This window comes from Charadrius vociferus, unplaced genomic scaffold (genome assembly GCF_000708025.1).
Source record: "Charadrius vociferus isolate BGI_N301 unplaced genomic scaffold, ASM70802v2 scaffold136, whole genome shotgun sequence".
Classification (NCBI taxonomy): domain Eukaryota; kingdom Metazoa; phylum Chordata; class Aves; order Charadriiformes; family Charadriidae; genus Charadrius; species Charadrius vociferus.
In genome coordinates this window covers 1,697,745-1,710,767 of record NW_009648960.1, presented here as the reverse complement: position 1 = coordinate 1,710,767, position 13,023 = coordinate 1,697,745, and the positions used below count along the sequence as shown (strand labels likewise).

At 43.0% G+C, this 13,023-nt stretch overlaps 1 protein-coding gene across 1 annotated transcript in view; it reads left to right on the top strand.

The window, feature by feature from the left end:
• ATIC (5-aminoimidazole-4-carboxamide ribonucleotide formyltransferase/IMP cyclohydrolase) overlaps positions 1-13,023 on the top strand; it is a 52,432-nt gene that overhangs the window by 28,602 nt on the left and 10,807 nt on the right. Inside the window, exons 2-12 of the mRNA XM_009887595.1 lie at positions 253-374; positions 655-725; positions 2,131-2,207; positions 3,368-3,434; positions 5,755-5,843; positions 7,202-7,353; positions 7,486-7,642; positions 9,340-9,480; positions 9,629-9,736; positions 10,982-11,067; positions 12,315-12,404. Of these exons, the coding sequence (XP_009885897.1) occupies positions 253-374; positions 655-725; positions 2,131-2,207; positions 3,368-3,434; positions 5,755-5,843; positions 7,202-7,353; positions 7,486-7,642; positions 9,340-9,480; positions 9,629-9,736; positions 10,982-11,067; positions 12,315-12,404 (1,160 nt within the window). The remainder of the gene's footprint in view (positions 1-252; positions 375-654; positions 726-2,130; positions 2,208-3,367; positions 3,435-5,754; positions 5,844-7,201; positions 7,354-7,485; positions 7,643-9,339; positions 9,481-9,628; positions 9,737-10,981; positions 11,068-12,314; positions 12,405-13,023) is intronic.

Genomic DNA, 13,023 nt, shown 5'->3' with positions numbered 1-13,023 from the left:
GGGAGGGCAGGAGGCAAACTGCGCCTCGCCGGGGGGTGAGGAGGGGGCTTCGCCGGTTTGGAGGTGGGGACGCGTGAGGCCCTGGTGGTCAGCAGTCCCCTCCCCCGCACAGTCACCCCCGTGGCAGGCAATGCCTTGGCTCACCTCAGAGAAGTTACAGAACTTACCGAGGTTTAAGTCTCCTAATCCTGTTGTTTTCTTTCTCTGTCTGGCTTTTAAAACCTAAATATTTGTGCTCTTCCCACCTGTTAGCTTTGCTTAGCGTCTCTGACAAGACCAGCCTGGTGGAATTTGCAAAGAGCCTGAATGCTCTTGGCCTGGGTTTAATTGCCTCTGGAGGAACAGCCAAATCCCTGAGAGATGCTGGCTTGCCTGTCAGGGACAGAAGCTTTCCTATACATCTCTACCAAAAATGCTCATTTGTGTCCTGAGGTTGGTTAAATTGTCTTCTCCATCTGTGAGCAAAAAATGATTGAAAACTGATCTGAAAGCAAGTCTTCCTTTCCAAATAAAACTTGCCCCAAAGCAAACTTCGGAATCTTCTTGGCCCAAAGTTGGTTGGCTGAGGCCAGAGAGTGTTACTGTGCAGGGCAGCATGCAGAGGGATGTCAGGAGCGTTGTGTTGCAGATGATGCCATGTCTGCCTTGTGCCAGCTTTTTTCCCGCGAGACAATCGGTCGTCTTGAAATTCATAATCTGATCCTAGTGGTGCTTTTCATAGCCAGGTGAAATCTGATCTTTGCCTGGTCCTGGGACAGGAAAGGTGACATGTGTCAGGGATATGCTGAAGCTCACTGTCATTTGTCATCATTTGTCACAAATAATTTTCCCAGCATGATGGTCAGCTTTTTCAGACAGAGCCTTTAAGTGTTGTGCCTCCACTGTTTGAGAAGGGGCATGTCACTGGTTGTTTTTGCCCATGACTCTGGGGAAATTTGTTTCAGCGTCTTCCATGCTATGATTAAAAAAAACAGTTCTAGCCAAATAAAAATTGTTTCCAGTACAGTGATGAAAAATCTGTCAATTATTTCACAGGACAGGTGACCGTCACTCCTTTTTTTCCTTCCAGTGAATGCAGTGATAGGCCAGAGCTCCCTGTCCTCGCTGTTACCCAGCACGTGGCTGTGTCCCTCCAACTTCTTTGCCTGCCTGTGCTATTGGTGTAGCCTGAAGCAAAGGACGGTCACATTTGCCCTTTCCTTTCCAATTTATTGTTCTGTTACCATCATAAACGGTCACAGGGAGTGGCGAAACTTTAATTAGCATTTTGGCTAAGCTGGGAAGAAGAGCACTGAGGTATTGTCTTCTGAGCGTGGTCTTCTATTCTCTCTATAAGCTAATCCCAAGTCAACATGGTTTATCTCAAGTTATCTCAGTGCATTTGATAAATAACTGTGCTCCTTAGTTGAGTGTGACCCATGAACTTTATTTCCATTCATGAGAAAAGCAGATGTTGCCCCTTTGGCATAGGGGGGGTTTGTAGTGATATTTATACCATGTTTTGTTTTGAGTCACTTACTTAGAAAGCAACGTCCTTTCATCTTCTGTCAGATGTAGCTTTTGCGTAAGATACAGATCGACATCTTGTGAAGAGTGAGAGAGCATTAAACCAACATTTTGGCTGTTTTACTAATCCTTCGGTACCTGGCAGCATTTTGCTCAGTAGTTGGCAGATGCCAACATAACAAAACCAGCCAGATCTATCTTAATGTAGAATGCCTCATCTCAGAACTACTTCCCAGCCTTCCATAAGAAGGATACATCTTAGTCTGTCACTCAGCATAGGTTTTTTCCTAGCGGTTTAGTAATACACCTTCCATATATTGTGTTCTTACTGAGATACAAGATACTGAAGTTTAGAGGGATCATGCATGTGTGTTCTCTCTCAACTCCTCCTGTCATTGATGGAAAGGTGGTGATTTTTTTCTTTAACAGATGGACCAAAATAAAGCTAAGTTTATTTTCCCTCCTTGCTGCCTTTGAACCTCCTAGGTTTTAAATCTCCTTCCAGTAAAACCAACATTGCCAGTAGATCTAAATTATTGCCCTGATAGGGCTAATAAACATTCCATGTATAGATTCAGTCGATATGGCACATCTATTATCATGCTGTGTTTTCTCGTTGAGCAGAGATGTTTCGGACCTGACAGGGTTCCCTGAGATGTTAGGTGGACGTGTGAAAACCCTTCATCCTGCAGTTCATGCTGGTATGTTTCTGCTAATGTATTTTCAGTCTAAAAAAGAAATCCATGGTCAGTGAGGGTGGGAAGAAGGGGCTGACAAGTGTCTTTCTTAAGGGTTGTGTGGAAGAACTGGGTAATGAAAACGGATTTGCTCTAGCAGCAGCAGGAGAGGTGAAAAGTGTGTGTGTGTGGGGGGGGGGGGGGGGAAGTGTACAGTGGCTGAATTACTTCCTCTGTTGATATGCTGGCATCTATGCAGTTAGCAGAGCTTTTCCTCTCCAGAATCACAGAATGGTCAGGGTTGGAAGGGACCTCTGGAGATCATCTAGTCCAACCCCCAGGGCTACAAGTAACAGGCCTTCTCTTGTAAATGCCTTCACACATTCTTTGCAGAGTCAATTTCAGACTGTTCAGGCAGAGAGCTACACTGAACTTAACCTGTGGATGAAACTGGTGTGCAGCATAAGGAATGTGACAGCATAGTCTGTAGTGGGTGGTTTCTGCATGTCTAATCTTCCTTGGCTCCTCTTCAGCAAGGAAGATGTCTGATAATCAGTCAATCTGGACATTAAACCATTTGCTTTTTCATTTCCTGTTACTGTGCTTGAGATCCCTCGAGTAGAGCCTGTTGCCCATTGTACCTGAGGTCTGGAGACAATCTCCTCTGACAGCCTTGAACCCAGGATTGTGCTGTTGCTTACTCTGTGCCAGCCAGTCCCCCTGCATGTTTCTCCCAGGTTCCTAGACCCAAGCCAGCCACTGACGCTGCTCAGCTACAGGCACACCCTCTCTTGCTTCCGTTGTTTCATAGGCTTTGTGTGTTGTTGGCTGATGAGCGACAGGTGCCCTTTTCCTCTCCAATGACAGCTTCAGTGTTTTAAGAGTAGCAACTGAATGCTTATAAGGTACATTTTTGAGGTTGCTGTTCAACAGTTGGAATGCTCTAGGATTTAGCATTGGGGGGAAAAAAACCTGATAGTATGGAATTTGAATAGCCAAAGAGTCAGTAAAATGGAATAAAGGCAGAGGAACAGGGGCTGAAGACTGTTGTTTGAAGTAGAATCAGAAAGTTTATGATAGAAAGTCTCTGAGGAAAAGTACAGTCTGAAAGAAGACATTAAATTAAAAAAAAGGCGGTGATTTAATTCTTTATTTAAAAAGATGTACTTTTTTTTTGTAACTAGGCATCTTGGCTCGCAATATTCCAGAAGATAATGCTGATATGAACAAACAGGATTTCAGCCTTGTAAGGTAAATGTTGGGGAACATGATGCAATTAATCACTAATCAAAAATGAACATTGGAGACCAGTCAACACCAGTGAATAGGAGCAGTAGGGACTGGAACGTCTTCATACCAAAAGGTCTGCAATCTCCTACCTTTTTGCTGTCAGGAGATACTATGTTTTTAAAAATAAAATTTTCTGCAGATGCAACTTCATCACTTGTGGTAAGAGAAAACTAAAACAAGAAAGTTAGTGTTGTTTCCACGGGGAACAAAGGTTTTAATTTCTCTGTTTATCTGAGAATGTTGACACTTTTAATTTAGTCAGTGTTGGGCCACATTATACTTCCTGCAAAGTTGAATTCAGTGCTTTAGAGATGGTGCATCTCCCCTCAACTTGGCTCTGGGTGTCTGAATAGATGACAATTCCTGATTTTGAAATACTTGCTTAGTAAATATACCCTTTGATATTTGCATAATATTTACTGAGTTTCAACACATAAATAAAGAGTAGATGTGAAAAGTGGATCAGGAACACACAGCATTTGTACAGACAGAAAACACACAGATAACAGGCAGAAAGCTTACTTTCTGAGAGCCATCATGAGAGCAAGCAAGCGGCAGCCAGAAATTGAAGCGCTAACGTAACAAAGGTTTTTCCTGTTTAAGTTAGAATGTATTTACTCAGTACACTCACACAGGGAAGTTTGGGACTATGTTTAACTAATTGGTTTTAACATATAACTAGTGATTGTGAGTAACCAATTCTATGTCAGTGGGTAGCTCCTCATTTGGAAATGAATGGCTGAATTGAACGTAGTAAATTGTAAGTATAGCCAGGATGGAAGATATAGTTTGACTGTGGTGATTGGGCCAGATTGCATCTTGGCTTTTAAAATTATTTTTAAACACTGATGTGCCTAGGATGGGTAGATTTCCAGGCTGAATTTGAAAACCTGAAATTTAAAACTGCAGGAATCCTCATAAATGGCTCAGCAGTGGTGGCCCTTCCGAGTACGTCTCATATTAAAGCAGGCTCTGCTGAATTGCAGGGGGGAGTAACATGCCTTTACATCAGTGACTTATAGGGCACTTACATCTGGAGTAATAGTTTGGATTTGGGTTGTCTTACATAAAGCAGAAGGAGCTGATCCTCAGCAGGAGTGTCTTTGCATAGTTGCATAAAATTTACATACCCAAGTTAAGGTAGGAAACCTTGATATTGATTGTCTTGATTTCCATAGGTAAAAGCATTAGCAGTGTTAAAGTCCACAGATTCCTGATGGTTTGCAACAGGTCAAGAGCATGAATGGATTAAGGGGGAAGGGGGTATTAGAAATAAAACAAGCGAGGAAAGACATTGTAGGAAATTTAGAGACGGGGGGTCTGAAAACCATACAGAAGGTGATAATCCCTTCTGCTTGAGTTCATTACACAGTGTGGAAACAAAGGAATATTAAAAGTTGGACACAAGTGCATGCATCACAGCAATTCACTGCCAATGCTGGGTATGCATCGGGTATTGATACCTTCATATATTCAGATCAAGAGAGTAAGTTAATTCTATTGGATTAAAAACATTGTGAAGGTCAAAACAGAAACCTCCTTTCACTACAGTTCATGTGGCATTGGTAGGATGGGACAGGGCAAGTTATTACTTCATGCTTTCTGGAATACAGACTGTCTTCCAGATCAGATTAAAAAAAACTAATTCCGGTAAGGTCCAGTCTTACCTTGAGAGGGGAAAGTCAATTCTCCCCACTGCTTTCATGTGCCACAGGCTTTATGGGATCCAGCCTGTGCACTCAGGCTTCATACGCTGTTGGTATTTTAAAAGTCCAGAATGTGATACGTAGGTCACTTTCTGTTCTTGGAAAAGTTGTGGAAAATTAGATTGATTGTACTATGTTTGCAGTGGACCTTGCCCTGGGTGCTTACTCTTATGAAAGTTGGTGGATGCCTATTTTCAGTGCTGCTGAGAGCCCACTTTGAAGTCCTTTGAAATGGCTCAAGTTGTGCACCAAAATGACTAAACATTTAAATGCAGGCCCATGTATTCAAAGAAACTCTTCCTTTAAACTAACTTCTCTAAATTGTGGTTCTATCTGCTGTAACATTGTTTAATGCACAGAGTTCAGTTAAATTTCATAATGCATTGTACCATCACTTGGCCTTTGGCTGAACACCACTGTCTCTTAAGTCTTCTGGAGAAAGAAGCCTTGGCTACAGGATTTTATGTTGGTCCCTGATCTGAGAGTCAAGACCATAAAACCACAGATGCTTGCCAAGCCTAGTCTGGCGTTTTTATTTCTTACTGAATAACCCTGCTTTTCCCCTCAATTCTCAGAGTTGTAGTGTGTAACCTCTACCCCTTTGTGAAGACCGTATCTTCTCCAGATGTAACTGTTCAAGAGGCAGTGGAAAAGATTGATATTGGTAAGTCAAAGGGAGATCAAATGTATTCTCCAGGCAGACTTGATGGTTCTGGTCTGTTAAGTGGTCTCAGTTCTTTTCTTTTTGTTTAGTGGCCTTGCAGACCCAAAAAGGAAGTCTGCTAAAGAGCTCAGCAGTTGCAAGGAGCAGACTGAAAGCATAGCTGGGTAAAATTCATTGCTTTTAAGCAGACCTACAATTAAAATGGCAAGTGGCTGTTCTAACAGGCTGGCAAGCCATGCTGCAGAGGTGGGCAAGTCATGCACTGCCCAAAACAAGGAGCCTGATGTACTGTAGAAGGCTGTGCTAGGAACGGCCAGGTGGAGCATGCCTCCTACTGAAACACAGAGAGCAGATTAAGCCTCTCCTGCAGCCTCTGGCAGTGTAATAAAAGTAAACATGAGCTTTGAAGAGAAAAAGCCGGATGACTGAAAGTGCTCTGGGGATTGCTGCAAACTTCACTTCAGGAAGCCATTACAAGGAACAGGGTTGGTCTGCATACGTAGGAGAGTAGTTAGCACCTGAGTTTGGAAGCGTGAATGCCTGTATCATCAGCAGTTTTGCTCTTCCTGCTAGTTATTAACCCCAAAAGGCTTGTTGTTCCTTCACTGCAGCATCTCTGCTTGGTAGCTTGTGAACAGTACAGGCACAGTTTTGTGCCATGAGGTTGGATTGGGATTGAATTTTCTTGCAGTAGTTTAGTCCAAATGATGCCCGGCAGAGCTCTCTATTAAATGTTTTATGGAGTAATACACGTTCTGCATGTAGCAGTGCCAGCCTCTACTTTTCCTTTGTAACAGCCTGGTATCTTGTATGATTTGAAGTGTTGTAATAGCTGTGCAGAGTCAGATTTAAGGGGGAAGCGTGGCATTTTATCTTACACAGAGGGCCTGGGCAGGATTCATTAATATTTGCAGAGAGATTTGGGAACCCCTGTTGCTTGGCAGTGTAGAAGGAAATCGTCCTGTAGACCCCTCCACAGCCCAGTGTTGCAGAGGATGGCGCTTAAGCGATACGTGGAGACAGCCATCCTCTTCATGATGTGGTTGTGCTGCTTAAAGGCATTCTTGCCCCAGTTGCTCATCACAGCCTTTCCTTGCCACTGCAGCTCTGCCTGTGTCTGCGAAGGCCAATGAATGTGCTTCTTTACCAGCGGGTTGAGTTAAAGTCACAAACGCACAAAAGTCTTGTGCATTTTGAAGAGCACTCTTGTAGTCCGCTCTCTCTGCTGGAGAGAGGGGCGCATGTTCATTTGGCATAAATGATCAATTGGTGCATGTCTCTTTTTGGCCTCAGATGTGACTCTCTGCTATGCCATGTCCAGAAAGGCAGTGCTTCATACTTCCATCCTTCTCTTGCAGGAGGAGTTGCCTTGCTGCGAGCAGCTGCCAAGAACCATGCTCGCGTGACAGTTGTGTGTGACCCTGCAGACTACTCTGCAGTGGCTAAAGAGATGGCGACATCAAGGGATAAAGACACCTCCATGGAAACCAGGCGCCATCTTGCACTGAAGGTTGGTCATGTTTGCTTGCAGTGAAGGGCTAGGCCAGACTTGTTTGCCTTTCATTCATTCGCTTCTTTAAACACCAAATCCTTTGTAAGTTGATGTTTCTGAGTTGACAGGTGTCCCCCATTCTGTCCCCAGGCTTTCACTCATACTGCTCAGTACGATGCAGCCATCTCTGACTACTTTAGGAAGGAGTACAGCAAGGGGGTGTCTCAGCTGCCCCTGAGGTATGGCATGAATCCTCACCAGAGTCCTGCGCAGCTCTACACGATGAGATCCAAACTTCCCCTGACAGGTGAGGCCTAAGCCATGCTGGCCAAAAGGGACCTCTGGGATAGCTAGGAAAGGAGGTGGTTGGGCATGTTTGGCAGTTGTCTTTAAAACTGAAATACTATCTTGTACCTTAGTCCAAGGGATGTCCAGCAGTGCGTTAACAATGACTTTATTACTGAGTGGCACTAGCTTTGCAATGAAAAGGTTGAGCTGTGTGAGACAAAAAAGCTTGTCTGCTGACTCCCACAAGACTTACTGTAGCTCCGTGTTCTCTGTTAGTGTAAGATTGTGTGTCCACACTGAAGGCACTTTGGGCACCACTTTGTGGTGCACCTTCTGCTTGATATCAGATCCAAATTTTGCAAAGAAAAACCTTGTTATCCTTTTAAGATGCTTTGCTCCTTTCTATTTTCCTTATTTAGATCCTCCCATTTTTTTTGTGTCGCCATTTACTCTGTCTAGAAACCAAGCTGGTTGTCTTTACATTTGAATGGGGTTTTATTCTTTTTTTTCTTTGACAGCTTTGAGCAGAGGTTTATTACCTTAGTTTTCTAGGATGCTGCTTCTGCTAATGGTGGGACTAGGATACTAGTCTCACTCGCAAGTTTGGGACAGGTCTGGTGTCTCTGCCATTTTACAGGGTAGGCCACTCATAGCATTGCTGCAGTGAGGAAAACCCATGTTTTGGAGAGGTAAAAAGTGTGGCCGCTCTTGTTCTTGAGATTACTTTTGATGTTGGTGAAAACCAGCTCTGCTTTGGTGCAGGCATCATCCTTTTGAACAGACAATGAACCTTTGTGTTGCAAAATTTCCTTATTTCAATTCTGGGATCTCATAGGAAGCTTTTCCATGCCTGTACTGGAAGTTGATTTGCTTGCAAGTCTGCCTCCCAGTATGGCAGCAGAACAACACTCTGTTCACTTGTTTTGGCCATGGACTATTGCTAAAATTTTTTTTTTTCTTCCTATCCCCTGAAATGTTCACAGTCCTGCCGTGTCAGTACAAGCAGTTCTTCCTGCAGGGCGAGGGCAAAAGGTTTTGAGAGCAGACTTTTGAATGACCTTTATTCTTGGCGTGGATTTTTGATGAAAGGACCAGATGAAGCATTTTGCTAAAAGCTTACCCTAAATTTCATGGCTGTGAGTGATTCTGTTGACATCAATTAAGAGACAACATTGGCTGGTGCTGTAATACTTTGTTGAATTGAAGCCATAGTCACTATATGAAATTTATTTACTAGAATTATAAAGAAATCTACCTGCTAGGGAACAGGTGATTTTTCTGTTCTTCCCTGACAGCACTGCTTGGTCAAAATCAAGCTCTTGTAGGCTCCCTCAGAAAGAGATAGCTCTTGTTCCAAATGGCTGCGAGTTGAAGAACTCAAAGAACATAAGGGAGAATGTTCTTTTTTTTTGTTTCCCTCTCACAAGAGGGGATGTGCATGGGGTCAGTGTGTGTCTTGCTCCAAGGTCATAGCAGCAGCTTCTGGTAGGGAAGAGAATTGCATTGCATCTCCTGAGTCTCAAGCCTGTGCATTTCCCATAAGTCACTGAAGCTCTTCAGGGCACTCAACTGGTTGCTGAGGAGCCAGAGTCATTTAACAAGAACTATTTGTAGTGATTTCAGTTCTTGGTGGGAGAAATCTGTTCTGCTTGCTGTCCAGACTCTGGGGAGCAGACTGCCTGCTCTAATGTGTCTATTTGTGTGCTATGTCTGCAGTGGTGAATGGCTCTCCAGGATTTATCAACCTGTGTGATGCTCTCAATGCCTGGCAGCTGGTGAAGGAACTCAAGCAGGCATTAGGCATTACTGCTGCGGCCTCCCTCGAACATGTCAGCCCTCTGTCAGTCCTGCAGGTGGGTGGCTCCTTGTTGCCATGCTTTTCTCATTGAACAGACTCTGCCAGTGGTGTAGCTGTGTCCCTTACCTTGGCAGTTCGGGAAGGTCCCAGGGGCAAGGTTCAGTAAGAGGTTCTAGTTTGAGTGCCCTGGCTTGTATTTCCCACTAGGTGCTGCTGTTGGAATACCTCTCAGCGAAGAGGAGGCACAAGTCTGCATGGTGCATGACTTCCACAAGACCTTAACGCCCTTAGCGTCTGCCTATGCACGAAGCAGAGGTGAGAAGTCCAGGAATAAACTAGCATGCCCAAAGAGCTGAGCTTAATTCTCAGCACCTGAGCAGCATGCTTAGCACTTTGCAGCCTCTTCCCTTTGCACCGTATTCCTTCTCTGTAGGGTTTTTCTCCATAAGGATCTAACTGACTGACTAACTGAACAGACTGCCTATTGAAAATTCTTCTCCAAGTGAGCAGACCTTGTATATTGTTTCAAAGAGGCTAAAACCATTTTGGATTCTGTTCCTTGATGCATATAGAAGACCTGTAGAGATTTTTTTATTATTATTATTTAAATGTGTATATACACACACATACATAAATCAGTGGGGTTTTTGCTAGAGGTTCTGGATAAACAGCTGTGCAGCCTTCTACTGCAGATGGGTTGCTCAGGAATACTTAACTTGAGTAGAAATGTTTCTGCCTGGTATTTGGTGGGTGGTTTTTTAATGTTTTTGTACTGCAGAGTTCACAAAAAAGCTAAAAATAAGTAAATAAAAATAGCTTCCTCTGCTTAGCAGAGATACCTTGCTAATTCTTTCATTTCCCATGGCATTCATAGAAAATGTGCACAGATCATAGAAAACAAAGCAAATTTACTTGATAAGGGGCACAGTGGCTTGGGTTCATTTTTCACTACTTGAAAGACCACCTTTGAACGTTGCCCTCAGAAAACCATTGCATGATTGGTAGAAAAATAACTTTGTGGAATGGCAGGGACAGAAGAATTGACCTTGCTAAGTAGTAGAGCATCCATGATGGGAGCTGAGTTCTCCTTAGCTATGCCATTAAATACAGAAGAATATTTATTAAAAAAAAAAAAAAATTGCTTTTAGCTACATTTCTGGTTTCTTGCAGGAAAAGCCAGATGGGAACATAAGCATCTAAAAGCTTTCCTCTTTTTCCAACTGTCTCCCATTTAAAAATCTTTCTGTATGATCCTTGTTTCTCCTTGTCCTCTTGCACGATGGCTACAGCAGAGCTGCTTGCAGTAATGGAGGTAGTTGTTACAGAGTTAGAGCTTTGACAAAGGCAGCGAAGAAGCAAGAATGTCTGCACTATGCAAATATTTAAAGGTGCATGTGTTTGAGGTAGGATTGTTCATCCTTGTTGCTCTTATGGCCTGTTTTTTTTTTGGATGTGGGATTAAATTATTAGCTCTCACAGAAATTGACTGGATTGTAGGAGCAAAGACTTTTCTTGTATTATGCTATAGTTTGATAAGTTACTAAAAAGATAATTTTGCAGGTGCTGATCGGATGTCTTCTTTTGGTGACTTCATTGCCCTGTCTGATATCTGCGATGTGGCTACTGCCAAGATTATTTCCAGAGAGGTTAGTTAAACAGCAGAAAATCACTCGTGTGAAAAAGAGAATCACACTAGATGGAGTCATTGTTTTGTAACAGCCGTTCTGTTTGGATTTGACCCATTTTGCTGAAGACTATTTATTGGTCTGTTTGTGTCACTTGGTATCTGGAGTGCAGAATTTACACCTTTCTTTTGATGCATTTTTCTTCCTACCAGTTAGAACGTGGCTGGGTGGGAGAGCCTGTGAAATAGCAGTGCTTGAAATGCTGCTTTCCAAGAGATGATTGCAAACCTCTGCCTCCGAGTAGGCCTCCGGAAATGAACCCTGATTACGCTGTCACAAGTATCTGGTTGAATGGCTGTAATCGGAACAACAGAGGACTGGAGAGCTGATGACCAACCTCTTGCCCAAGGCAGGAATGTGGATGTGGATTGCTACCTGCCAGTTAATACAATTTATGTGTAGGCTCAACCACTTTCCAGGTTGCGCTTTTAACTCTCCTGGATTCAACTTTAACTCCATAGCTGACTGCATTGCACAAGTCACTAGTTTAAATACACAGTTAAACAACTGGGAGTTAATGCTTACTCAAGCACATTCATCCCATTATATCTTGCTTACAATTTTTTTGAGAGGGGGAAGGCACAATGCAAAGGGCTGTCTTGTATGTTGGATACTTCTTTGAAACAAATGAAAGACTTTTGACTGGTTTGTGAGGATAACATTTGGTATGCTATTACGTAAACAACAAAAAAACCAAATTGCCCACAGTGTAGGATAAGAATGTGAAAGGTGTATATTGCTTCATGGCATTGATGAATGTAAATTCTTCTCAGTTTCAATGCTGTTAACAGCTTTTTTGCCAATATTTTTGTCTTATCAAGAGTGCCACTGTTGAAATAAGGATTTTATTTTGTTGTTGGGTTTTTTTTTAAGCGATGTTTACTGTTGGGGCTGGGAAGTGAGGATGTTGTCATTGAGCTGTTTGCCGCTGAAGGGGGATATTAGTTATTAGTTCCATTCTGCTTAAAGTGATGGTGGGGTATTTTTTACTAACTCCTGCCAAGAGCTTATAGCACTCTGCTGTTTCTTGTTTCCAGGACTGAAACCGATATTGTAATGCTGCCTTTCGTATTATTGTATGGTACATATAGACCTAGAGAGGTGTGCCTTCAATGCTTTTCTGGAAATGGCAGGTGGAGCTTCCTGTATTAGTCTGTCTTTTTTTTTTTTTTTTTCCCCACATGGAAGCTGAAATCTGTGTGTTGCAGGTATCTGATGGTGTGGTAGCTCCTGGCTATGAGGAAGAAGCTCTCAAAATCCTTGCGAAAAAGAAGAATGGTGGTTACTGTGTACTCCAGGTTTGTACTCCAGCTACATTAAAACCCTCTACTGCTTTTCCTGTACCTGCTTTTCACAGATGTTAGTCTCCAAATAGCTGGTGAGGGCTGATATAGGCCCTGCTACAGTGCATGGAAGTGTTTCCTCTTGGTCTTTGGGGTATTCCTGTATAAGCTGGAATTCCACCAGCAGTGCTGTGGTCACATTTAGCCTGTAGTCCTAGAGGGGAATATTTTTATAGTGCCTTCCTTGGCTTTCAAAGTGATGTGGATTTAAAGTAATTAAATCTATCAACCAGCAAGAGTACTTCAAAGAAACAGAATTTCTGTGCTCTTTCCAGTCTTTGCCAGCTTTGCTCTCACTTTTGCTGAATTTGTTTCCTCCCTGAGTTCTTTATATCTAAGATACAGTGACTCAGTGATGTTGTGAGTCTTGGCAATGAGAAGCATGTATAGTGTATCACTGGAGGAAGCCTTGTCTGGGCATGTGGTGTTTGTAGAGAAGTCTTTAGTACAGTGATGAAGATAGCAACACAGGCAGAGTTTGGACCTGGAGTGATGCACCTTTACATACTGTAACCAGCCTGCAAGTCAGTGTCAGGTTGCCTTCCTAGCTCCCGCAGTGATTGTTGGGACTTCA